This window comes from Plenodomus lingam, assembly GCF_022343315.1.
Source record: "Plenodomus lingam strain CAN1 chromosome Unknown contig_17, whole genome shotgun sequence".
NCBI lineage: Eukaryota > Fungi > Ascomycota > Dothideomycetes > Pleosporales > Leptosphaeriaceae > Plenodomus > Plenodomus lingam.
This window is the reverse complement of record NW_027093934.1, coordinates 507801-533223: the sequence shown is the minus strand read 5'-3', so window position 1 is coordinate 533223 and position 25423 is coordinate 507801. Positions and strand designations below refer to the sequence as shown.

At 52.9% G+C, this 25423-nt stretch overlaps 11 protein-coding genes across 11 annotated transcripts; 6 read left to right on the top strand and 5 right to left on the bottom strand.

Annotated features, from left to right (window-relative positions):
* Window positions 1-274: 274 nt before the first annotated feature.
* Window positions 275-3337, top strand: IAQ61_003187 (uncharacterized protein; the record flags this gene model as incomplete). Its single annotated transcript, XM_066095877.1, has 2 exons — window positions 275-2444; window positions 2508-3337. Coding segments are annotated over 2 exons (3000 nt in total), but the record flags the coding sequence as incomplete, so codon positions are not given.
* Window positions 3338-3951: 614 nt separating this feature from the next.
* Window positions 3952-4812, bottom strand: IAQ61_003186 (uncharacterized protein; the record flags this gene model as incomplete). The annotated part of the gene is made up of 1 exon (XM_066095876.1): window positions 3952-4812. The coding sequence occupies one exon, from the start codon at window positions 4810-4812 to the stop codon at window positions 3952-3954; it is 861 nt and encodes a 286-aa protein (XP_065954121.1).
* Window positions 4813-5888: 1076 nt separating this feature from the next.
* On the top strand, window positions 5889-7352 carry IAQ61_003185 (uncharacterized protein; the record flags this gene model as incomplete). Its single annotated transcript, XM_003844784.2, has 1 exon — window positions 5889-7352. One exon carries the CDS (start codon window positions 5889-5891, stop codon window positions 7350-7352), a length of 1464 nt encoding a protein of 487 aa, XP_003844832.2.
* Window positions 7353-7662: 310 nt separating this feature from the next.
* On the bottom strand, window positions 7663-8730 carry IAQ61_003184 (uncharacterized protein; the record flags this gene model as incomplete). The annotated part of the gene is made up of 1 exon (XM_003844783.2): window positions 7663-8730. The coding sequence occupies one exon, from the start codon at window positions 8728-8730 to the stop codon at window positions 7663-7665; it is 1068 nt and encodes a 355-aa protein (XP_003844831.2).
* A 190-nt stretch (window positions 8731-8920) lies between these two features.
* Window positions 8921-10372, bottom strand: IAQ61_003183 (uncharacterized protein; the record flags this gene model as incomplete). The annotated part of the gene is made up of 2 exons (XM_066095875.1): window positions 8921-9597; window positions 9667-10372. 2 exons carry the CDS (start codon window positions 10370-10372, stop codon window positions 8921-8923), a joined length of 1383 nt encoding a protein of 460 aa, XP_065954120.1.
* Window positions 10373-10706: 334 nt separating this feature from the next.
* IAQ61_003182 (uncharacterized protein) lies at window positions 10707-11687 on the top strand (the record flags this gene model as incomplete). The annotated part of the gene is made up of 4 exons (XM_066095874.1): window positions 10707-10861; window positions 10918-11085; window positions 11139-11289; window positions 11340-11687. The coding sequence occupies 4 exons, from the start codon at window positions 10707-10709 to the stop codon at window positions 11685-11687; spliced, it is 822 nt and encodes a 273-aa protein (XP_065954119.1).
* Window positions 11688-12112: 425 nt separating this feature from the next.
* Window positions 12113-13336, top strand: IAQ61_003181 (uncharacterized protein; the record flags this gene model as incomplete). Its single annotated transcript, XM_066095873.1, has 3 exons — window positions 12113-12115; window positions 12166-12721; window positions 12772-13336. 3 exons carry the CDS (start codon window positions 12113-12115, stop codon window positions 13152-13154), a joined length of 942 nt encoding a protein of 313 aa, XP_065954118.1. The 3' UTR covers window positions 13155-13336.
* Window positions 13337-14786: 1450 nt separating this feature from the next.
* On the bottom strand, window positions 14787-15056 carry IAQ61_003180 (uncharacterized protein; the record flags this gene model as incomplete). Its single annotated transcript, XM_066095872.1, has 1 exon — window positions 14787-15056. One exon carries the CDS (start codon window positions 15054-15056, stop codon window positions 14787-14789), a length of 270 nt encoding a protein of 89 aa, XP_065954117.1.
* Window positions 15057-16174: 1118 nt separating this feature from the next.
* IAQ61_003179 (uncharacterized protein) lies at window positions 16175-16524 on the top strand (the record flags this gene model as incomplete). The annotated part of the gene is made up of 2 exons (XM_066095871.1): window positions 16175-16213; window positions 16327-16524. The coding sequence occupies 2 exons, from the start codon at window positions 16175-16177 to the stop codon at window positions 16522-16524; spliced, it is 237 nt and encodes a 78-aa protein (XP_065954116.1).
* A 138-nt stretch (window positions 16525-16662) lies between these two features.
* On the bottom strand, window positions 16663-22395 carry IAQ61_003178 (uncharacterized protein; the record flags this gene model as incomplete). The annotated part of the gene is made up of 1 exon (XM_003844778.2): window positions 16663-22395. One exon carries the CDS (start codon window positions 22393-22395, stop codon window positions 16663-16665), a length of 5733 nt encoding a protein of 1910 aa, XP_003844826.2.
* A 1131-nt stretch (window positions 22396-23526) lies between these two features.
* On the top strand, window positions 23527-24588 carry IAQ61_003177 (uncharacterized protein; the record flags this gene model as incomplete). Its single annotated transcript, XM_003844777.1, has 1 exon — window positions 23527-24588. The coding sequence occupies one exon, from the start codon at window positions 23527-23529 to the stop codon at window positions 24586-24588; it is 1062 nt and encodes a 353-aa protein (XP_003844825.1).
* Window positions 24589-25423: the final 835 nt, after the last annotated feature.

The window sequence follows — 25423 nt, the reverse complement described above, 5'->3', positions numbered from 1 at the left end:
GGAGAACAATGGCCTGTGCGATATATCGAGATCCGAGCTTCCTCGTCAGCAAAGATCAAAGACATAATTCAAGTTCCTTCAGCGATGCGACAGCTCGTGCATCTTTTTTTCCATGTCTCACAGCGTCATGCGCGTCGGGAACATTTGTGGATTTGTTTGTTACACACGTTGTTCCAAACAACCGTTGCGACTTTTGATATTGTGCCGTCTGGTGTACTAATATTCATCCCATGGTCATACTCGGCCTTTAAGGTGTGGCCTCTAATCAGTGCAGCCCAATTCAGATCACATGACGACAGCTTTCACCCACGTTCAAGCTCACGGACCGAGTATGTGTGACGCCATTGGTTCGCCCTCTGCGGCATTCATCTCTCAAATGGATCAGGCTCCAGCGGCATCAACAGACAATGCCGATCCACACTGTACTCCACCTTCCTCACCTAACAAGCAACGGCGACCCTCCACTCCAAAGTCCACACCACTGCACCGGCGCTTCCTAGAGGAAGTTTCAATGTCTCCAGCATCGCCCGCGACACCAGCAACACCTCCACAAACTCCAAGTCGCAGCCAACGCGACACTCCCACAAAGGAGCGCGAAACTCCTGCCAAAGTCCGTGCCACACCAAAGCATCGCGGAAGCCCGGCCACGCTGGAGATAGGCCCAAACGGCTTCTATTTTTCTTGTGAAATCCCATTGAGCAAAATTACGCCTAAGAAGCCGGCATCGCCCCCCAAGAGCTCGCAGGCTGGGACACCCACGAGACGAACGCCAAGCCCATTGAAGAACGTGACTCCGGTGAAGCAAACGCCTGCGAAGCGGGCCCTCGCCAAGGCGTTATTTGGACCGTCGATGGGGAAGGGCAGTGATTCCTCAAAGCATCAAGTGGGTACGCTAGTTACGAAGGGTATTGAAGATGGGAGCCCGGCTTGGACATCGAGCAAGATCCATTCCAAAGAAGCAAGAGATCCGATATCAATGCCGGTAGCATCGCTTCGCATCCCATCCGAGTGTCTGCCAGATGTGAATGAACGGGATATTCGCGATGCTATTACAGAAGCTTCATCTATCACCAGTTCCCACCAAGCACAATCACAGATAGACAGAACACATTCAGCAAACGACACACGGCCCGAGAATATCGGCCACATGATGGCGAGGCTCACCTCCGGGTCTTTCAAGACAAACGAATGGGCACGCGCGCATCCAGGCGTCGATCCAATCAAGTCGCCCGCACCTACACCATTGCGCAAGGCATCAGAGACTCTCTACTCTGGGACTCCGCCTTCGTTCCTGAAGCTAAATGCGGAGCAGCGTACAGTGACGATCGATGAGCCCACTAAGAAGGCAGGAAGTATGTCTCCAGTACAGTCACAAGGATTGCCTGTGCTGGCTGGGAAGTACTTTGATGAAAGCAAGCGCGTCAAGAGCCCGGCTGTCAAGTGCGCAGGAACGATGGCAGTGCAGAAGATGAACCCCGCTGGGTTCAAAGTCAGGACCATAAAAGCATCACTGGTAAAGCAAGATGATACAGTTGGTAAAATGGAGATAGCAGAGCCTTTATCTTGCCCTGCGCTACTATTCTCAGGCCCAAATTCTAGGTCAGACAAGGTCGAAGACGCATCACTACATCGCCTAGAGAAACATGTCCAGCAGCGCAATCCCATTCTCTCCCCCGCAAAATACAAATTCCACCCATCAAGCCAGCACCGACGCGCCGGGACAGACCCAGAGGTCTATCTCGCAATGCAAAAGGACATGGCATCGATGGGGGAGAGTTTACGCCGATCTATCGGCTCAGCACTCTCACAAAGCACCCTTAACACAAACGAACTGCCGTCCATGTCCAATGCCATTCTCATGCGTGAAATGGATGCCAAGATACCCAAGATCTCCACTCCCTCCACCGCCAGACATCGACTGACGAGGTGGAACTCGGATACACCAGCTGTCCGCCCCAAACTGCCGCATAGCCTCGGGGTTGCTAAGCAACGCGCTGCCACGTTGACGGGGCCTGGTGTGCCAGTTTGGCATCCGGACTGTAGTGTGGCTGGCCAAGTGCTTCGTGAAAAGGTCGCGGCACCGAAGGATGCGTGTGATGGTGCTTTTCCTCCTGATGCGGGCAAGGCCGATGGTGCTGTCACATCAAGGTCACGGCCTGGAAAGATGGTAGCGGAGAAGAAATTGAAGGTTCCGACGACAGCGGTGGCTGCGACGCCGCGTCGGCAGAAGACTGGAGGGACTGCTACTATGACTTCTGTGCGCCTTGTGAATGGGACGCCTGGAAGGAAACAGGTGACAGGTGAACGTACCACTACGTCTACGCGCCCAGCCATCGGAACACCTGTCAAGAAGCAAATGACAGTTGAACGTACCACGACTCCTGCGCGCCCAGCCATCGGAACACCTGCTAAGAAGCAAACACCAGCTGTTCCACTCTCGAAAAGTAAACCTATCCTGCCTACAACACCTCGTGCCGCAACAAAGCTCAGAACCCCCCTTACGCCAGTGACACGCACGAAACCAGCTACGAAACCTCCAATGTCCTCTCGGAAACCTATACCCAAGACTCCACAACCTTCAGCAATTCGTAAACTGTCTAAACCCGAGACCCAAAAGCCGTATGATCCTTCTACCGACCCACGACCATACGAGGAGAAGTTTGCCAGTGCCGCAGTTATCGCTGAGCGGGTCACGCAGTGGCATAGCGAAGAGCGGGATGGTGTGTTGAATGTGCATACCAAGCAGGTTGTTGCAAAGACACCCAGCAAAGTTGGTAGTAAACACACCGAGAGCGCAAAAGCAGCAGAAGCAGTTCCAACAATCGAGTCCACTACACCAGTAGGCTCACCCACCAAGACTCCCATTCGCAGCACCTCACCCAGCAAACCCACTCCCACCCCATCCAGCAAACCTCACACTATTACACCCCGCACACGTCTCGCACCACGCAAACCACCCATCACCCCAAACCCAAAAAACCCAAAAAACCCAACGTCTCGCCTCCTGCCTACACCAAAAACCCCACTCCCTTCCACCACCGCGGCCAAACCGCCTCCCAAACCCCAACCCCTGACCAAACCTAAACCCAAAATCACCACCACTACCACCACCGCCACCACCACTCCCGCCAAACCCGCACACCAAACCCCCGCGACTGAACCCACTGAATTCAATCCCCGCACGCCTGTTCGCTATGATGCGGGCCCTTCGCGCATCGCGGTCCTCGATCGCAATGCGTTTCGTACGCCGAGTAAGGCGATTCAGGGCGCTTTGGATAGGGCGATTGATGAGAAGATTAGGGAGGATAGGAGGATGAGGGGTGGGGGGGCAGGGTAGGATGTTGGGAGAGTGAGGAAGGGAAGGGGAGGAGAAGGGAAGGGAAGGGGAGGAGAAGGGAAGGGAAGGGGAGGAGAAGGGAAGGGAAGGGGAGGAGAAGGGAAGGGAAAGGTGGAGTGTTGAAGAGGGGATAGTGGTCTTTGGTGAAATTTGCGAGTAGAGCGAGATTGTGAGAGAGGGGTGAATTGTTTGAAACGGCGTTTACAAAAAACTAGGGTGGGAGGGGTTGGGAGTTGCACATGTTGGTATATGGGTGGACGGGGTATTGGGGATTGTGTATTATATTCATAGTTACAGTGGCTTGGTTAGAATTGGGGAAGGGCGGAGTTGGGGTTTGCAGGGTGCGTAGATTGTGTCACAAGATATTGTAATCTGTCTTTGTGCAATCTCTTTGTGCCCGTTTACTGGTATTCGTTTACCATGCACAGGGAAGGAGGGTCAGGTTTAGCATGGTAGTAGGGGTTGAAATTGGGGAGGTTGTGTTCTATAGATGTAGGAGATTTGTTGTTGGTTAGTACATATACGGTATACCTTGATCAGCGTTTTCACGCATCACAGAACCAACATTTCATTCATTGCAACACGACGGATGATGCGTGATGAGTATAACAAGCCTACATGACAAGACACTCCATCCCCGCACTCTTCGCCCCCTTCTCCGTCGTAGTCTTCGCACACGTCCTCGCCACATCCTCCAAAACCTCTCTACACAACTCCCCTGTAAGCGCACTACACTCTGCATAATGATCACACAGCATCTGCTGCGCAGCCTGCAATCCCTCATGCGGCATCACACTCGGGCCCTTACCCATCCCCCTCCCTTCTTTCCTACCCACACCCCTACCCACACCCTGCCCCAGATCCGCGCGCCGATCCTCCTCCCCAGCGCAAACCTCATCCGCGGTCCACTGACGGCGCAAATCCCGCTTCAGGCCCAACACCATGACCGGCAGGTTCTCATCGTAGTTGAAGTGCTCGTTTACGACGGGGAGCCAGCGGGTGCTCAGGCTGTGGAGCGAGGGGCGCGAGGCGATGGAGTAGCAGAGGATGACGAAGTCGGGGCGCAAGAGGATGTATGAGGTTGGGGAGGCGGTGTCGTAGAAGTGGAGGCGGTAGGGGCGGCCGTAGAGGGTGATGTCGAAGGCGAAGGGTTGGGAGGAGTCGTGGAGGGTGGGGAGGGTGTAGGGGGGTGGGGCCTCGGATGTGAGGGGTGTGTTGGGGGATGGAGGCTGGCGTGGGGAAATGCCTAGGGATAGGCGGCTGGTTGGGTTATTATGCGTGTCTTTGTATCTGTGTTTTTGTGTGGTGTCTCGAGGAGTAGGTATAGAGGGCAATGGGATGGGTTTGGTGGGTGGTTTAAAGGTAGGGGAGGGATAGTTGACATACGATAAGAACATGGACTTTCCAACATCGGCATCGCCTAGGAGAAGAACAGTTATCTGGGGTATCTCTGGTGGCACGGAGGCATAGTCCATTGTAGTGAAGTTTGTGCCTGGACGGCGTTGTTTGCAATCAAGGCGGCTTCATGGCGACCGCCGCGGTGGTCGTGACATGCATGTGTCGCGTTGTGGTTGTCTCGGCGTGGAGGTCGAATCAATCATTTCTTGTCTAGTCCTAACACTGCCTAGCTTGTTCACGGCGTCGTTCGGATCCGATCTCATGGTCCGACTCTGCCGCCTTCTTGCTCCGTCTTGTGAGAGGATGGGACATTTCCGATAGTCTTAGCCAATGCCTACGATAGACGATAGGAAACATTGACAGAAGCTGGGGAAGATCAAAGTACTGCACTAATTTTGCTGCTGTATATAAAAGACTAGTATGACCTCAAACTACAGGTTTGTCTAGACTCCAAATGCTGTAGTATGCATGTAGCACTAACCATACGGTACACAGTCCACAATTTACATGGTGCAGATCATTCGCTCTGTGTTACGCTGGGTCATATTTCAGCCTGTGAAACTCATCCTCTCTAGCTAGGTCTACCAGCGTTTTCTCACCACCCACGAACGCGTCCCATACAAAGAACATCAAAGTTTCGCGGCTTCCCAACTGCCAAATGCGTTAGGTTAAAACCTCTCTGAAGTCGACAGTGCATCTAGACTCTGTTTATGATTGCTGCAATCATACTGTAGCGCTAGAGTTAGCTATCACCCGTGTGGCGGGCCACGCTAAACTCGGGGAGCATGTCATGGTTCATGAACTTCGCTCGCCAAAGCACGTCTCCATGTCTGCCATGACCAGAGACCAGGATTCCGGATCCTTCAATCAGCATGGAAGCGTTACTTTCATACTGCCCGGCTGCAAAACCCAACATTTTGTTATCGCAACCGACAGTGGGAAGCGGGCCAAGATGTTTGGTGTCTTGGTAGGGAAACGAGCTTCCTCATCGATGTTAGCTCCATTTTTCGATTGGGATCTTCTACAGGCACAAGTGCAGCTGGTAGTACGTACCGGCTTGAATCATTGGCATATATAACAAGGGTCAAGTCAAGCCTGCCACTGTCACGACTTGCTTCTCACCTTCTTCCCGACCCCTCGACTACACCTCATCATGAAGGTCTCTACACTTCTTGGACTCGCCGGAACTGCGATTGCTTCGGATGTTCTGAGTGTCGCCTTTTATGCCAAGGAGAAGAACCAACTGTACGACTTCATCTCGGCCAACAGCGAAGTCGACTATGGCTGCCGTCCTGTCGTCCTGGCCGCCAGAGGAGAGCATAAGCTCCATGCGGTCATTTCAGAAGACCGCTACGACCACTTCAAGAGGAACTTGGATCCTGAGGTCGTACGTATAGAGACCCTGCACAACTTGAACAAGCGTCAGACTGCCACCGCACCAATCGGAAAAGGTGATCGCTTCAAGGGCGGAGAGGTCGCACCCCGAGGCTTGGGCTCCAGAAACTCTAGCGAATATGCTGCGATTCAGAGCGCTGGCATTCTCAACGCTGATGAGGTGTACACGGCAATGAAAGGTCTTGAGAAAGAGTATGGAATGCCCCTATTCACTGCGCCTCACAAGACTTACGAGAATGCCACGGTCATTGGTGGCGTTGCCAACAAGGCGGAAAAGATGAAGAAGGACAAGCAGTACATTTACTTCATCAGTGGTATTCATGCCAGAGAACGAGGTGGTCCCGACAACCTCATCTACTTCATTTCTGATCTCCTCTATGCCAATAAACACCGCAAGGGCCTTACATACGGCAACAAGACATTCTCCAACAAAGACGTCAAGACTACTCTCAGCGCTGGAATCGTCTTCCTCCCCATGACCAACCCCGACGGTGTTCGCCACGACCAAGCCAATAGCAATCTGTGGCGCAAGAACCGCAACCCAGCCAGCTCCACGCCCAACAATCCTCTCAGTGTCGGTGTGGATCTCAACCGCAACTTTGACTTCTTGTGGGACTTCCCCAAGCACTTTGACCCAAGCGTTGCTCCCGCTTCCACAAATGCCTCCTCCCAGGCCTTCTACGGCACCGCGCCCTTCTCAGAGCCTGAGAGCAAGAACGTAGCTTCCGTCTACGACCAATTCCCCAATATCAGGTGGTACATGGATGTCCACTCTGCAGCTGGAACCCTCCTCTACTCATGGGGCGACGATGACAATCAGTCCCACGATCCCAAGCAAAACCTCAACAATCCCGCTTTCGACGGCAAGCGCGGCATTGTCAACGACGACGTGTACAAAGAGTACATCGACCAAGCCGACTGGGACAACATCCGCCTCCAAGCCAACCGCACAACAAACGCAATGGTCTCTGTCGGCGGACGATCTTATGTACCCCAGCAAGCGGTCGGCTTGTATCCCACGTCTGGTGCAACCGACGACTATGCATTCAGCAGGTGGCACACCAACAAGAACGTCAACAAGGTCTACGGCTACACGCTCGAATTTGGATATTCCACAAACTTTTACCCCACGAGCGAGGAGTATATTCAGAATATTATTGATACGAATGCTGGGTTCATGGAATTTATCCTGACAGCGGTGGAAATTGGTCTTAAGGATTAGATGGATCCTTTTATGAACTGCGCTTACTTCTAGCTCTGAGATATGAAATGCGGCGCTTTTCCGCCTGCTGTTATATATTGTGTATAATTGTATATAACATAATATTCCATTTACGACTATCTACACATATGAGTCCCGTTAATGCCGGTTATAAGCTTACGTCTCAGGTGCGAACTCCCGTCTGGCACATAATCATGCTTGGTTCTACGAAGCTGTGAAAAGAGGTCGGCCATTATGCACGGGCTCAGCTGTGTCAAAAGGGCAAGTTGAAGCTCTACCGCACTATCTTAGTCAACTTACTGTTGGCCCCCTAAGCATCATCGCGATCTTGAGCTGGGGGCGTGGTATTCCCACTCCTAGCATCTACACTCTGCTCCGGGGTAGCAAGTACAGCGACTCTGGGTACGACATGATTACTCTCCTCCGTGTCGATATCACCCATCAGCTCTGAAGCATCATCGTCTACTTCCATATCCTGCCACCCCTCCTGATCTTCATCGACAGATACATATTGCACTTCTTCTTGCTTAATGTCCTCTTCCACTTCCCTCTCCATCTCCTCCCACATCGCAAACGCCTGAGCCTGAGCCACCTTATACGCCCAATACGTCGCAACCTCCGTCCCAAACCCCCTCCACCCCAACCTAACCCTCCACCTCGGATGCCCCGCCCCGCTCAAAGCATCCCACCACGCCCAATGCTCGCCTCGAGCCCGCAGCCCGCAACCCCTCCCCTTCTCCACAACCGCCACGCAATCAAATAGCAGCCCGGAATTCACTTTTCCCCTCCTCCCGCACTTGATCCGCAACCCGCTCAATATCCTCTCGTCCACTTTGCGCTCAAAACACAACCACTCCACCCTATCCGCGCCGGCGCCTCCACTTGCAGCCCCCGTGCGGAATCCTAGTGCTGACCCGCCGTTATGGAATACAGAGGCCATATACACGACTTCTGTGCAGCCGGGAGGTGTTTCGTCGCCTGTGGGAATGGGGTTGGAGTGTAAAGGGTCACGGCTCAGGAGCGTGGTTATGTAGCCGTGTGATGGGCGGGAGAGAAGGCTTTGGAAGAGGGGAAGGGGGAGGTAAGATGAGGCATAGTGGAAGATGCGGAGGGATTGGCTGTAGCGGAGGTAGTTGTGTTGTTTGAGTTTGGGGTGGTGTTTGGAAGTTGTGGTGTTTGTTGTTGTCCTTTTGGTGTTTAGGCCTTGGATGCTGGTGACTCTGCTGGCGTATGGGGTGTTGGCTGTGCCGCGTGAGTGACCTTGGCTGTGGAGGCCTTGGGCATTCTTGCTGGCGTGTGGCTTGGTTTGTCTGGACATGGTTTGGGTGGCGTGGTTGACATGGGGCTTACTGAGGAGATACTGAATAGGAGGAGCCATGGCGGGTTGGCCAAAGTATATGTACAGTTGGGTCCGCTACTTGAGGCCATCACGGTGAATTTGGAGACTGGTGTAGGTGATCCGTGCACGAGAGACGGATGGCACATCTGAGTGGCCTAGTGGCAGCTTCACGGTTATGTGAAAGTTGTGCCGAAAAGATGTGATGCTGAAAACTCAGGCAAACACCCCGCTACCCTTCGCCAACCTCGACGCGCCCATGTATGTGCGGTGGCTTATCTCTTCTGTTCTCCATCAGCCAGGCCACTGTTGATCCCCAATCAGCATCCAATTCTTCCTCGTCGAGAGAAAGCGGATACTCCTCGTCATCCACGCCATCCTTGTTTTGCCGCAGATATAATACTGTTTCGGCGCGGTCCAACGTGCGTTTTCTTTGCAGAGCAAGCTTTTGGAAAGCTTGGAAGAAAGCGTCGCCAGATGCACAGAGGTCTAGCCAGAGCAAGATGGGCGTTCTGCCCCATTCGAGGAAGAGTCTGATTCTGCTGATGGGAGCGTTGGGATCACTGGTCTGGTGTGTCGAAGCTGCAAGAACAGCGGGAGTTTGGGCAGGCCTTGAAGTATCGATTTGTGTTGTTGGACGCGGAGGATGCTTGATGATGGGACTTGAGTGCTGCGGAGATTTGTACTGGTTGAAAATTGGTTGTAAGAAGGGTGGGGGTTGTTGATAATGTTGGGATGGCTGATGTTGAACAGTTGTCGTGCTAGAGTCGTCGGTTGTCGTGCATGTGGCCGAGCGATGCCAAGATGGTACAGGTGGTGTTTGTGCATATCCTGGTATATTACCTGAGCTCCCTCTGGAAACATGGCCAAAGTCGCGCGATGTTTGCGGAAGATTATTTGGTAGACTTCCTGGGTACAGCGCAATAGTCTGTTAATTACATGATCTGACATGACTTCTACAAGGGGCCGTGTACTCACCTGAAGAATATTCACCGGTTTCCCCTTCACCCAAAAGTACATCTATGTCTAGCAAGTTGCTAACAACGACGTGAAAAGTGGTTTTGTGTGTCATATCAGCGCCAGACCGTAACCAAGTCAGCTCAATGGAATATGATACAGGTACTTCTGTATAGACGCCAGGAGCCGCAGACCTGGATATGGGCACTTCCAATGTATCTATTTCAGCAAGTCTATCAGTGAGATCCAGCCTCTCGATCACAGCCATTCGGATCACGCTATACGGTATCGGTGCATGCCTTACGCGAACGGTCTCCTCTTTGACACCATTCTCGGTATCGGTCACAAGATTAATCCATAGTCGTGGAGTAGATTCACCTTTCGAAGAGGTACGTGAAGCTTGAGATGCCGAAGCTGGAGGACTGATGGGATTGTTATACGGTGGCTGCGATGTCCCGAATGAAGGGCGATGCAAGGGCTTCTGGCGTACGGGAGGCATACCGTGGTGATGAGAATCAACGGGCGACGTCGAATAAGATCCTTTCTGATTGCGCGAGAGCTCATAACTCTGAGACTGTCCACTTTCGGGGTGAGTTAGATAGCCATTGATTTCCGCCTGGACTCTTGGGTCGTCCTCGAAGTGCCTCACGAGATAGTCAAACGCTTTGTCCGGGTATCGTGACATGAATTCTCGTACAGTCATGCGCGCACCTACGTGTCCGTTCATAATGCACGTTCGAAGCAGGCGGCCGTAGATGTGGGCCTGCTCTACGTAGAACAAGCAGGTCGCCGCGGAGGGATGCGCTAGTCCGGGTGGGGTTTCTCGATGCGCATGTTTGCGGTGTGAATGTGAAGACCCTTCGATTCTCGAGGCGCGGTGCGTGCAGACAACCTTGGATTCATGGATCCTTGACGGTTGGAGACCAGGCAGAAACCGGTGGGGGCTATGTGTAAGGCACACGCATACTACCAAGGCGCACAACTGTCCGTTTCGAGGTGACCGGTCCGGCAAGTGGCGCTCATCGAGACGTCATGTGACAGCTCACATCCCACAGCCAGTCATGAAAGCAACTCGATACCTGACCATTGTCCTTCTACCGGTACCCCTCGTAGCGCATCTGGCGCAGCCACCTCACCAGGGTGTCGGCTTTCAATGCATTCTCAGTCTAGCCTACACGGTGTGTGCTGTCCTTCTACAGTCCCCAAGCCTTTCATCGTAGGTAGGCTACAACAAATACTTGCGAACTGCCTCATTAAGAGAATGAACATCAGATATTCCCCACGACCCGAGTCTCCAATGTCTTCTACGAGCCCATCTGATCGCCCTTTGTCGAAGAAGAAAGTCACGTCCAAAGAAATCATCATAAGCAAGAATCTCGCCAGCGGCAATGCTCTTCAGATCAATGGAGACGCAGTCGATCAAATGTGGAATGTCCATGTGTAAGATCGCTTCTTTCACGTTTTGCACTGTACCCATGTCTGACCTGGCCCAGAGAGAATGTATTCATCATCTATCCCATCAGATCTGCCACAGATGTTGCTTCGTCGAGACTGGAATCAGCACATTCACCCAGTTGCAAGTCCCAGAAGTCTAACGTGGATAAAACTTACAAGAGGCTTGACCGTACTAAAGAAGGCTTACCTGTACGATTGCTTGAACCTCGAAGATCCAAGACTCGAGTTAACCCTGCCAGGCTAGCAATCTGAAGATGGGAACGATACCGACAAAGAATATAGTCCTCTACCCCAAGCTCAGCAATAACCGTGAAGTTGTTCGGGCGATTTTTCGACCTTCCATCCCTGAGAATTTCATCGCACGTAGGATAGTCCGACGTCTGAAAATGGAGATTGACGGTCATTCCGCAACTGCGAAGTCTCTCATCTTGGGTGAGACGACGGTTTCATCCACTACAACCTACGTCGATCTCGCCTGTTCCGCGGAAAACAGCAGCAAGCGCGTCACACACCGGTTTTACATCGCCCGTCGGTGCCCGTTCGATGTGCTTTTCGGCTCACAGTGTATACGCTCTGTAGCCGACTGAGTGAGGGAGCAGGCAGAAGGTGGCGTTTTCGTTTGCGTAGGAGTGTCTATGGAAGCGCACACCTTTGAGGGGGTTCAATGCACAAGTGGTCAATCGGCTCAGCTGTGAGCCATGTTGGCCAATTTAGAGGTCATCGTCATTGGTCACCACCATGCGAACATGCACCCTCTGCTGATATGCGCCAATTGCTGCAGGCTCTTTTGCGACAACACATCACTGGTCACAATCATCTAATGATGCATGCAAGCTGCGAGCTGCTCACCGGATAGCTGCGAACTCTCCTGCCGCACCTCCAGCACTGCGCCCCGCTGAGGGCGTTGGGGAGGGTTCATCTTCGAGATAAAAACTGCCATCGCTCCAAACCAGCAGGTTGCTGAATGCAATCCAATCCACAATTATCATTTCACCTCCTCAAACCTTGAAACATGGTACATATGCTGATCTCGTACCTGTATTATAGACTGACCCAGCACGATAGGCTGAAGTTCTCGTGTTCCTAGCTGCTGTTCAAGCGACCACTCAACTGGTGGAGCAAGCCTTTCGCATACTCGACCGCATCCGCAGCGCACACAAACGCCAGAAAGCTCTGGTTTCCGTTTTAGAGCGTCACGAGAGCGAACTGAGAAGTATAAAGACCCTCATTGGAATCATTGAGGATGAAGAAGAACTGCAAACGCCGAGTGTTGGTTCAGAAATGGTCCGATTGAGAGATGTCCAGAGCAAGCTCGCTGAGTTGCTTAACAAACTCGATCCTAAACCCAAGGGCAAGGTGAACCAGTTTGCGCATCAGCTCACGCAGGGATCCTCAGACGAAGAGAAACTCAGCGTGGTGATGAGTGAGTTGTCAGACGTCAAGGCGACTCTACTGCTACGCATTCAGATATCCAATGTGGGCATCGTCAAGACTATGGAGAAGAAGCAGCTTGTAGCCAATGCAGAAGTCATTGAACGCATTGATCTCTTCCTCCGAGAAAAAGTAGGCAACTGTGAAGGCCTCCGCATCGCCAAGCTCCTTCAAGGCCGACGTCCGTCAAGTAAGTGCCAACACACCCGTTAAACTTTGATCATCCTTTAACAGCATCAGACGACGGAACCATACCCCTAACTCGCGCCGACCTGAAATCTCTGACCGAAGAAGACGGCGACGAAGACAGCGGCGACGAAACCCTTGTCGACGACTCGGAATTTCCTTCAAAAGAGTTGCCCATCAAAACAGAGCGTATAATCTTGCGTAACTCGGCACGCCACCAAGCTCTGCAGATCAATGCTGCCGCAGGAGAGGATATCTGGAAGGATATCAGTCGCCTGGTGATTCAGGATAATGTCGCTGAAGATCAAGCTTTGCAAGTCAATTACGGCACGACGTTTAAAGTCACAAAGTATCTACTCGCCGAGCAGAATAAGCGGATTGCAGGGTCGAATAGGACCATGGAAAGGAAACGGCATGATAGTGTACATGAGCTTTGATGAGCATGCGTGATGGTTTTGTAGGGGTATTGTGCACTTACGATGCTCGTGTCTTTAAAGTCATGAATACAACGGCACTCTCAACTGTTGCAAATATAATTCAATAATCAAGAAGAATAAAATTCTACTATATCTACTAATTATAACCAGTAACCATCTCATAGCCACGACCTCATCCCAACGCGAGCCACAAATCATGCTTATCTGGCCTTCCACAATGCTGCGGTGCTACTTGATAAGGAAACGCGCGCTTGAGCGGCGGTACATCGGGTGCGGCAGTAAACTAGGTGCCCTGCTGGAAAGCATTTATATGTGAGGGATAGGGGAACGCACTTGTGTGTATACGAGGGGGAGGTACATAGGCAACGGAGATATTTTTCGTGAGAGTGGTAGAGATTTTGGGTGTGAATAGGACAGCGTGGGGATTTAAATTGCTGATTATATATTGCGCTATAATGATTTGGTTATAAGTATTGCAGGTATCTTATATCGATGAAGTAAAAGGGGAGACATTTCATGTTGTTAGGACCAAGGAGTATGAGCGATCGTACACTTGAACTGAGTGCTTGGGAGGTTTTCATCTACAATCCCAAGTCCCGCGTTATCATGTTGGTGGTATTTGTAGCAGAAAAAACTTCGTTGGTAGGGAGAAAGTGGTTGAAAGGTCTTTAGAGTCGAGTGTGTTGTGCACCGTGAACCGGTAGTCCCGATACCACGGTACCTGGGACCACAGCTTGTGTTGATGAGACAATACCCTCATGTCTGTTCGCTGAATGATGGCAGTAATGAAGTCCGCAGATGCTTATCCAGATGCTTCTACGGACATGATTCTCCAGGACATGCAGATCGGCCGACTATGCCGTGGCCATTGCAGTAAAGGCATTTTTCACCGGTACGATATCTGTATATCAGGTCTCAGCATAGATGATTGAATACTTGCAGTGAGAGAGCACTGATATTGAGATTTCCGGTTTTGAAAGGATAGATATCCAGGATAAACTTACTGGGTGGGATGGCCCATACACTTTGGACATGTTCTTATGCCTGCGCTTTGCACGCATTTGATGCAGCCAACACAGGCACTGACTCCCGCTGTTGAAGTAGAAACGGAATTCGTTGTCGTTGCTGACATTTGGGGTAGTGTTTCTGTTGTTTTGCCCACTGGAAAGCGGAAATGAATGTTCATGAACTCGGTCGATGGTCGTAAATAGTGGTAGTTGACAAGTTATGGTAGACAATCCCCAACGGACTGCCACTTTATATCTACCCAGCACCGCTTTGCCCCTCCCCCCAAACAGCAGGAAAGAAACCCATGATCTAGCGTCGCCATATTCGTATTGATGACGTTCCGAATACGCTCTGCAATGCGATTTTCGCATTCGTGTGTAAACCCATTTACCTGATATTCAGCTTCGTCTACCGTGCTACAGACTGACCAAAACTTGCTCTGTACAGTAAGAGTCGACGCAACAGGGGGGGAGGAGCAGCAACCACTCACAACAATGATCGTGATGGCAAAAGTGTACGGCGGTGATGTCTTTGCCCTTTGTGGGAGTGTGCCGCTGACAGCCTTTCAATATCTGGCCAGGCGGTACGTCTCCATCAGCTGACCGAGGACCGGGACATTGTTACTCAATGGCGCTGGGCTGGGGCGTGGGTGGCGTGGTGCTCACCTGCACGCTCGCTTGGCCTGGTAGCGGCGCTGTGAAACAGGTCAATGTGGCTGCCAATGCTAGTCCAGGAACCGGTAGCACGTTGTAAGAATCCCGGGACCTCGAGGGCGTGTAACTGGGACATGGTCGAAAGAGGTGAGGTATGCAGGAGAGGCTTCGGAGCTTTTTCAGGTTGTAGCGTTACAAAATTGAGGTTCTTCATTCCCTGTTCGACACACTGAGCTGACATGTGGTGATTTTGCAACCTGGGTGGGACTTTTCTCTTCTTCCTTGTACCTTGTACTCGTTGGTTTGATGGATTCCACTGGATTGACCAATGTAACATTGCCAACCCACCAGCCCTTAGCCCGTCCCATGATCCAGGGTTGATCAAAAGTATCACGTTCTACACTGATGTGCTGAGCGAACAGCAGGGACTGTAGCATCTTATGGAACAAAGAAGTGGTACGGAAGCACCCCCGTTTACAAGCTGATTGTTGGACCAGAAGGTACATGGAGATATGTCACGGCGATTGCGGCTTAGCGAATCAAGAGGGAAATAATTACCGTATAGGAGACATTTTATGTAATCTGCGCCTTGTAAACATTACACAGTGGCTCGGTATGGTAAGTCTCTGAGTGCATGGTAACTGGATGTTCATCAAGTAGCTTTTTTTGTGCAACCACATTGGTAACCGCTCCTTCAACTGGCTCTGTCTCTTAACGCGCCAAGTATATCCTCAGTCCAATGCCCAATAGAAGTATGTACTAAAGACATCACCATGATCACACTTCATCCATTCAATCCCAATCACAAGCACAAAATACAGTACCACACTCTAATCCAAATCCCCTTTCCCCTCCTCAGACCCCATTACCCCTTACCCAGTCCACTCAACCATCCCCTTCTTCCCCATCTACCATGAGCCCAGAAACCACCTAGATACAGCGGGAAGAGGCAAACCATCGCATGTACAATCCAACACAGACACAGCACAGTCAATACAGTAACAGAAGCCATATTCCACTAATTCCACACTATATTCTAATCCACAACACACTCTAAATATACCATACCCGCCAACCAACCCACCCAAAGAAAGCCGCAGGCAATGCAAGTAAAACCGCTGACCCAATAAAGATAGACCAAGTTCACACCTATATCCATGCAAAACCGGCACACCCAAACAAATGAAGAAAAAAGCAGGCGAGACTAATGCGACGAAAGAGCAAAGTGCGGGATATGGATAAACAGTATGGGCAGGCTATGGGACAAAAAACAGCAAGCAGGCAGGTGTGCAGGTTTGGAAAAAATCCACCAACTGGGAAAACATTTACAACGGTAAAGGAAAATAACACAAGGAGAGTATGGTAGCTACTGTTGTGCCAAAGGACAGAATTGATCTGGTAAGTGCTCCTGCTGAGTTTGCTCGTGGTGCGTTTTATACGGCAGGTGTTGGGTTTTATGTGGCGGTGTGCCTTCAAGATTAGTCCAGTGCAATTTCCAGTGCAGGTCCCAGTCCAATGCATCCAATGCTACAAACAAGGTCCAATTAGGCTGGCAATTTTGCCCGAGAAACATTGGCGATCCAACCTTATTATTCGAAGTTGAAGATCATGGTATAAGTGCTCAGAGCGTGTTGAATGCAATGGAATACAATCAGAGACACAAAGCCACCGCACCCATTATCACGCACACGACGCGGCAGAAATTTTGAAACCCAAACTGTTCAATTACTACACCATCTGTTAGCCCATGTATACACAAAAAAAAGCTTCACTCCATCACCCTCACATCCCTTCCCTAAAGAGCCCGGGGGAAAAGACAGGGACAAGAAAAAAAAGCGAAAGACTTACTAAATCTCCAACGGCGCAATCTGATCCACGTTATACAGCCAGCCACCCCCTCTCTCCTCACTCTCCAGCCAATCATACGGCCAAACCACCAAATGGCCCTGCACCAACTCGAGCAACTTCTTCGCATCTTCCTTGTCGAGCATAATGTCCGCGTCTGCGGCGTGGAACTGGCGGGTGCTGGACTTGGTTGTGGCGCGGCGGCGGGAGCGCTTGGTGCTCGTGCGGGTGGGAGGCGTGTTGGTGTTGGTGTTGGGGTGGATGGGTTCGGTGATGGTGACGTTGCGGGTGCGTGGATTCGTGTTTGTGGTGGTGGTGGAGGTGTCTGGGTCGGTGGGAATGGGGGGTGGGGCGGGGAAGGTGAATGTTTTGCCGATGGGGGAAGGGTTCATTGGGGAGACGACGGCATCGTCTGCTGGCTCGTTGGGTGCGAGGCCGTGTTTTTCATTCGACGCGTTGGTTTCCAGGTGGAGACCGCCGTTACTGAAGCCAGGTGGTGGAGGCGGGGACTGCGATTGTACGCGCTTGTCTTGGTCTTCAGCCCACTGTTCTACGCCGCCGATGCGCGAGTGATGGTTCGGGTGGGAGGAATCTTGTGCACCACCACCACTCTTTTCATTCTGATTTCCCAACTTATCACTTAGTTTGTCGCCCAGAGCCGTTGCCTGTGCACCGACAGTCTTTCCTACATTCCCCATTTTATCGGTGAGTCCTGTATTCGCCCCTGGCGGTCCTGTTTTACCAGCTGCATCCTGTGCACGATGTTGCTGGCTCTTCTCGCCGCCCTGATATTTGGCAAACCGTTCGGCAAAGGCAGCGTATTCTTGGTATTCTTTCCACGTGCGGACATCATTGTCGGGCATACAACGGAAGACCTGACGGAACAGCTTCGTGTTGTTCTCAGCAACCTGATGCCACGTGTCGAGAAAGAAGGAGTCGTTGATTGGGTCGCGCATACAGTCTTCCGTAACAACAGGACGGCGCATTTCAGCGAGGAGAGGATTGATGACGGAGGAAGAGGCATAGCTAAATGTGCGTTGCAGAGGCGGACCGCCAATGTCTGAGTCGTCGAGAAGAGGCAAGGCGGGGAGTTGGCTGAGTTGTGTGAGGCCAAGTTTGGTAGTGTCCATTCGTGGCATACGAGGTGGTGGAAGGCCGGCGTAGCCTTCCGTTTGGTTGCTCAGACCGCTGTTGCGGGTACCAGTTGTGCCGCTACGGCCACGAGTTCGAGTCGTCGAGCTCTTCTTAGGCGTGTTCTCTGCGGCGACATCTGTGACAAGTTTTTCGTAGCCGTGTTCATCAATGTAAGAGTCGCGAGCATGAGCGACCGTAGGCCGATTCTTCTCAAGCTCTAGCATGTGATCTACACCCTCGCCATGCACATCCTTCTCATGCTTCTCGTTGTGTTGCACGCGAGCATCGCCAGATGGCTTCTTGCTATTCTGCAGATGAGGATTCTCCTCCTGTGCCCAATCAAAGTCATGATTGAAGCTATGAAGCTTCTCGGCACGTGCTATGAGTTCGTCCTGCATCTTATGCTTGTTTTCCTCTAGCTTCTGCTCGGTCGCACGTTGCGCCGTGGGTGAATTCGGTCCAGAAGACTCGGTGTGGAAGCCAACACTATCAGCATCAGACGCCAATTGGCTGATGAGGTCATCCTCGGTAATGCTATCAACATCGATGCCCAAATGTTCGCGCATCAGACGCATACGTAGTGTGTGCGGGAACTTGCCAACCTTGTATGGCTGTCCGGCCATGTAAGAGTCGAGAAGTTCAGTGTCACGGACAACAGCCGCAATTTCAGAGTCTCGTGATCCCAGCATAGAGCGCTCGTTAATGTTGGCCGAACCAATGATTGCCACCCGGTCGTCTACAATCATGACCTTGGCATGGATGTACAACTGCTCAGTGACGATCATCTTGTTGGGCCCAATTTCACCCCACGACCGCAGTGCGTAGAATTGGATGTAGTCTTCTGGCTCGATACCAGCCGCACGGAGTCGTCCAAAGATAGAGGACTCGCCACGACAGATGCTGTGATACTGACATGTCATGATGAGCCGAACGCTGCTACCCTCTTGCTCATCGACCGTGTTCTGGTAGCCTGGCATGAGCGGAAGCATGATGCAAGCCCTCCAATCCTCGTCATTGGCGTGGGCACGTTTGATGCGATCCACCAAAGCGTCGTTGATCTTGTTTTCAATCTTTGTACCCAAAACCTCACTACTGCTAATGTAGAATTGGTTTTCAATGTACACAAAGTGCTCAGACGTGGCAATCATCTGGACATAGGCATTCATGATGCTGTGCTCCACCTTGTTTGGCGTTCCTAGCGACCAAGCACATGCTGACCGCAAAATCTGGACCTCGCACGTGCCATCAAGGCCGAGAGCCTCAATGTCGGCTGGGTTGAAGTCTGGTGGCGGAAGCAGGAACGGAGTCGGTCGAGACGGCTTCCGTTGACGAAGCAGATAGTTCCATCGCTGTACAAAATGCCTCGTGAGATCGCGAGCTGGCTGCCCAACAATCTGCATTCCAATATCGTGCCAAGGCATCCTGGGGACCTTGGAGCGGTCGTACATTTCTTCGTAGGGCTTATCTAGCGCAAAGAAGTCTTGAACACGAGGGTTCGAGTAATCCTTGCCAGGCCACAACTGACAGTGGTCGGCATCCTTTGGCGTGTCGTCGAGCTCAAAGCCTGTTGGCTTGTCGTCCATTACAGCATGCTGCGGTGTATCCCATCGACCAAGGCACAGATCAACACCGCCACAAAAGGCCACTGTATGATCAATGACACAAATTTTTTCATGGTGCGACCAGAAGAAGGTGTTTTGACGAATCTGATTCGGTGACCGTTGGACAAAGACATTTGGATGCAGATCAAGTAGCGAAAACTTGGAGTATTCCGAGTCGATGGGGATGGCTGCACCAATGTTGCGGTACATGATGACGAAGATCTTGACACCTTCCTGAGCCTTGCGCTGGAGCAGTCTGTCCAATCTCCACTTTTGGCTGATAGCCGCTGGACGACGCAAGTACAGCTCAGGGCTGAGCCACCAGTCGTGAATGTAGATGACATCCCGAGCCATGCTGATCGCCCGCGAGACATTCCACATGTAGTCGCGTCCGTCAACAAGCCATTGCGCGTAGATCTTCCTGCGAACAGGTGCGAAGCTGTCGAATCGTTGACGCTGCGACCACAACGTGTTCTGCGCCATGAATGAAATTGATTCCTCGAACTGCTGCAACATTTTGTCGTTCCTGGCCAGCAACTTCATCTTGCGCTCAGAGTTGGATAGCTTGAGCTGGTGATGACCTGTTGCCGATGCTTTTGCTTCGCTGGCAATGTCTCTGGCCTTTTTGTCTCGTATCCTGCCAGACTTGGATTCCAATTTGAAGTCTGCATCGACTAAGAAGACGTCGTACACGTTCATCTCTTCCGGTGAGTCTACGCAGACGATATAGCTATGCCTGACCAAAAACCACTTGGGCCAATGCCGATTCATCTTGGGTATCTTGGCCCAAGCTTTACGGTTATCAACGCCCTTTGAAGACTTGATCATCATGTACCCTTCCTTGCCATGATAGCCTCCCTCTGCGGCGAGCCGTACACCGAGAGCAGAGAGCTCCAGAAACTTGCACAGGCGGTTGCTGTCGGGTCGGAAGATGAGATAGGTCATGAGACCTCGGAGGTAGGCTTCGAGCTTCTTTCTTTGTCGCTCGTGGTGGTTCTGCTTGATTTGCAATGGCCCTGGTGCGCCCCCGACACTACCCTGACGGGCTGCAGCAGATTGGCCAGGCGTACCGGGGGGTTGCGTCCCACTTATACTAGACTTGCGGCGTGTGAGGAATGAGGATGACTTGTTGCGCCTGGAGCGTCCAGGACGATCGGTGGCGCTGGCATCACCGTCGGGCCCGCTAGCAGCAGCAGGATCTTCCTCCTCCTCCTCCTCTTCCTCTTCCAAGCTACCATAACCACGGAGACCTCGGAGGTAGGGCATGACACTTCTGGGGAAGCGCGGAAGCTTGGTGCGTGGATCCACCTTGTCTTCCTCTTCGTTGTCACCATCCTTGGCCTTGTCTTTGATCTCTTTGGCGCGAGTCGAGGGTCGGTTTCGGAAGGAGTCTTGCTTTTCTTGAATCTTGAACTTGAGATGGAGGTTTGCAAAGTCGGTGACAGTTCTGTAGACTACCCACTTCATGCGCGTCATGCCACTTCCATACTCAAGCTCTAAGCGCAGAGCGGTATGTCGGTCGCCATCCTTGTCCTGCTTCTTGTCCACCTTGGACTTGTCGGGGTCACTGATGGTGACTTTGAGCTGCTCGAGAAGGACGGGTATGCGCTTGTGACCATGCTCATCGCGCTGGAACATGCTGGCCAGGAACAGAGCAGCAGGCGCTCCGGCCAGCAGTTCGGCCATGAGCTCTGCCGACTTTGCATGGTCGACTTGCCGTTCTGCCTTGGCCCTGTTGCCGAGTAGCTTCAGGCTGTTCTTGATCGACTTCCATTTCTGCGCACTCAAACTAGAAGTGCGCTCACTGCGCATACGCCACGGAGAAGGCTGCGTCTCGCCGGCCGCTCCCTTAAAAGCGGTAATGGCACGCCGCTGGCCCGGGCGATGTTCTGCGGTCTCTTCCTCAGCGTTTGGATCGTGTCTGCGCAGACCCCCATACGACAGCCCCCTGGCACTGTGCAGGCCTCGCGACCACGCACTCTCCTTGGCTATGCGCGAGCGGCCCTCGTCTTCCGAGTAGCCCTGGCGGTCGGTTTCGGGTATGTTGTCCATTGTGCCACGGCGCAAAAAGGCAGGCCGTGAGGATGTTGGCGTGCCGCTGGGCGAGTCGCGCGAGAAGAAGGAAGGGCCTGTATGCTTTGGGGTTGTAGGGGCCGTTTGTGTTCCCTCACCTTCGCCATCAAACCAGCGCCGGGTCCTCTTGCGCCGTCTGGGCAGGCGTGAGCCCCCTTCGCCCGCACTCGACTCGCCGTCTGCATCCGCTTCGCTGTCGTGTGCGCCGTCATAGCGAGGTTCGTCACGCTCCGAGGTTGGGGAGAGCTGGCCATGGGGGGAGGTGTCGGGCCCCAAGGAGGCTCCCGTCAAGGCGCTCAGGCTCCGACCATGTCCCTGCATGGGCGATGCCAGCGCCCTCAGCTTGCCTATGAGTGACGAGCTGCCCTGCCTCTCTCGCTCCCTCTCTTTGCCTTTGCCTTCAGTCTCGCCCTCGGTAGCCTCCCATGACTGTTGGCGTGAGCTTGCTGGCAGCGGGTCCGTCGTATTGTTGTAGTTGTTTGGGCGGGCAAACTGGACGCTCTTGCGCTCGCGTGGCACGTCCGATTCCCCTCCACCGGCGCCGTCGCCGGTGGGTTGTCGGGAAACAGGGGCAAAGGGGGGATAGTAGGACCCGGTGGAGCCATTCGATGTGTGCGACGAGGGCTTCGGCGCTCTGACAGGAGGGGGCTCGATGGTGGCAATGGGGCCGACAGTGCCATTGGCTATGGTGGCGGGCGCGTGGAAGGGGAACTCGCTGGGCTCTTTGGCCGACATGGGCGACCCAGTGGGGGCAGAGCGCATGATCTTGGGGGCGCCGCCATTTGAGGGAGAGGGAAGATGCATCTGCCCGGCTGCTTCTTGCGAAGTCAGCCCCTCTCGCAGCGGCGACAGCATCCGTGGCCCGTCTTCTTTGCCCGTGCCAGCCGCTGGAGAAGTGGACCGTGGGCTGCGTGACTGGGACGACATGCTGAAGGGTGCGTGGGTGTGGTCTCAGCCACAATCAATGATCAATTTCAAGATGCGAGTCCACAGATGCCTAGGGGGAGGAGAAGAGGGGGTGCCAACGAGCTGTGGCAGCTCAGGCGGTTTGGGCGCACACTGTGTTTGAGATGGCTGATGTCCTTCAAGCTCGCGGTGGGGAGATGTCCAAGTTAGAGGTGTAGATAGATGGTAAAGGCGAGGTTTCGTTATAGGGCCATGGCGGATAGCTGGGATAGCTGTTGTCGTCACGCGTCACGGGAGAGATTCTGGATGGACTGCCTAGATATAGTTGGAAACAGGAGAAATAGGGTACCGGTACGGGGGGGGGGAGATTAGAGTAGAGAGAGCAGGACCAAAATCAAGTTTTCCATGAGAACACATGCACACGCGGCGTTGGCTGATCGAAATAAAGGTCTCGAACTGGCCCTTGCGGCTCTTGTGGTAAATTTAATCTCCCATGAGGCTTCCCAGACGCGCGCTGGTCACGTGAACAGTTGACTAGAGGAGCATTTGCCGCCCCTGGCTCACTCCGCCTTCTTGACCGCCCGCGCCTCACCCCCGAACCCTCCGCAATCCACTCTCGACGACGGGTGCCTACATGGTTATGAAGGGCTTACACAGTACAGTGCATCCAGTGCATCCAAACAACCAGACAAACCGAAGCCTATGACAAGACCGTACTATCCCGACTGAACACCGCCTTGTTTTCTTGAGAGTAGCCATGTAATCATCTCATCATCCACCACTCAACTGCACCCCGCATGCACCACGCCCTCCACGCCATTTATCCCAGCTGCTTCATGCACTCGTCGCGTGACCGATTGTCCAATGGGCCCTTTTATCTGTTCGTTTCTTCAGCTCACCAGTGAGTCGTGGTAGTAGATGATAGTAACATCGCCATCATGGGGCAGTCGTCCGTTTCAGCCCTACAAGCCAACCACCAAGGTCAACCTCGGGAAGTCTAATTTAGTTACCGTAACTCCGCAGTTATTACCGACCGAGATCACATTCACGAGACCTAGTCATAGCCATCTTCAACCATACTCGGCTAACTCGCTGGCTCCCTAACTCAGACATCAACACCACCACTCTCACACGTAACAATCCCAACCCACAATGGCAGCAACCAACAACCCCCTCGAGGACACACACTCCTCCTCCTCCTTCCCCACCGTCTCCGCCACCACCTTCACCATCGCCGGAATCATCGTCACCGTCCATGGGCTCTCCGAACTTCCCCCTTCAACCCAAGAGGTCGCCTGTCTCTGGCTTCTCCATCCGCGTCTCCAAACTGCCCAGACCATGGCGCCCCTTGCCAACCAAATCATCTCCACCCACAACGCCCGCAAGTCCTCCTCCAAAGGCCTCATAGCCGTTGCCTTCGACCAACGCAACCACGGCACCCGCTGCGTCGACAAACTCCACAACGAAGCCTGGCGCAGCGGCAACCCGCGCCACGCCCAAGACATGTTTTCCTGCTACCACGGCACCGCAACAGACGTCTCCCAACTCATTGACCACCTCGAATCCTACATCCTACACACCCCCGACTCCCCACCCATCACCACCCACCTCGCCCTCGGCATCAGCCTCGGCGGCCACGCAACCTGGCACTGTCTCCTCTCCGACCCCCGCATCACCGCCGGCGTCGTCGGCATCGGCTGCCCAGACTACACACGCCTCATGGCCGACCGCGCCCGCCTCAGCAAACGTCCCTCATACATCCAATCCCACCCCCCAGGCGCCCACTTCCTCGGCTCCCCCGACTTTCCCCCCGCCCTACAAAACGCAGTCGCCCAGTACGATCCCGCAGGCCTCTTGCTCCCAACCTCCTTCAACCCCGTCGCCCCAGACACACGACCGCCTTCTCCCCACACACTCGACCGCTTCAAGCGCATCGCAAACGACCGCTTACACGGCAAACACATTCTTAATCTCAGCGGCGGCGCCGATAAACTCGTCCCTTATGCCGCCGGCGAACCCTTTTTATCCCTCTTCAAGCAGATCCTCCACGACGACGCTAGTCTGCAAATTCACCTCGAAGACATCGTCTTTGATGGCGTCGGCCATGCGTTTTCAACACAGATGGCAGATAAAGCGACATCTTGGATCTGCGACTTGTTGGCGCGAGAGAGGGGGAGAGAGGGGGTGCAAGGAGGGGTAGCTAGTAAGATTTAAAACCCTGGGAAAAAAAATTGAAATGGAGTAGGTAGATGTATATTAGATTCGTTGTCCTCCTCTGCCGCACTGTTTAAGGCAATGTCCCAACTGCGTGTATATACCCTGTTCTCCTATTTCACACTCTGTCTCATATCTCCTCTTTTGCAGTAGACAGGAGCGTAGCGTGAGGTAGTATAGATCAACTTGCTAGGTAATCCTACAATAGTGTGCATGCTGCAGAGATATCTGTATGTGCACAACAGATATGATGGATATATTGAATTGGGAGTTCACATCACTACACCTTGTATTTCTCGCATATATAGGTCATATTCGTGATTAGAAGTATGTACACAGACTACACTACACCTATAGACACGGTATAACATGTACAAGGGGCTGCTGTGTGCTACTATAACGCCGTGGTGTGGGTTATCCTGATCCTTCCCAACTCCTCCTTATTTTTATACATGTACATACTTACAACTACCATGCCATCCCATCCCACCCTATCTACTTCCCCCTTAACCTCCTCCCCACACCCACCCCCATCCCCTCCACCAACATCTCCACCTCAGACTTCCTCTTCGCCCTGCCCTTCCCTTCACAAGCATTAGCAAGCGGCACACGCTTCATCGCACACAGATCCTCACTCGCAGTCAAGGCTCTCACGTGTTTGGCGACGGCGGCGCGGGCGCGGGTGGCGTGGGGGGAGGTGCGGAAGCCGAAGATATTGGTGGCGGTGGTGGGTTTGGGATGGTTGGTGCTGTTGTGGGGGTTGGTGTTGGAGGGAGTGGCGGGGGTGTTGGGGGTGGGGAGGGAGATGGCTTTTTGGTCTTGTTTTTGTTCTTGT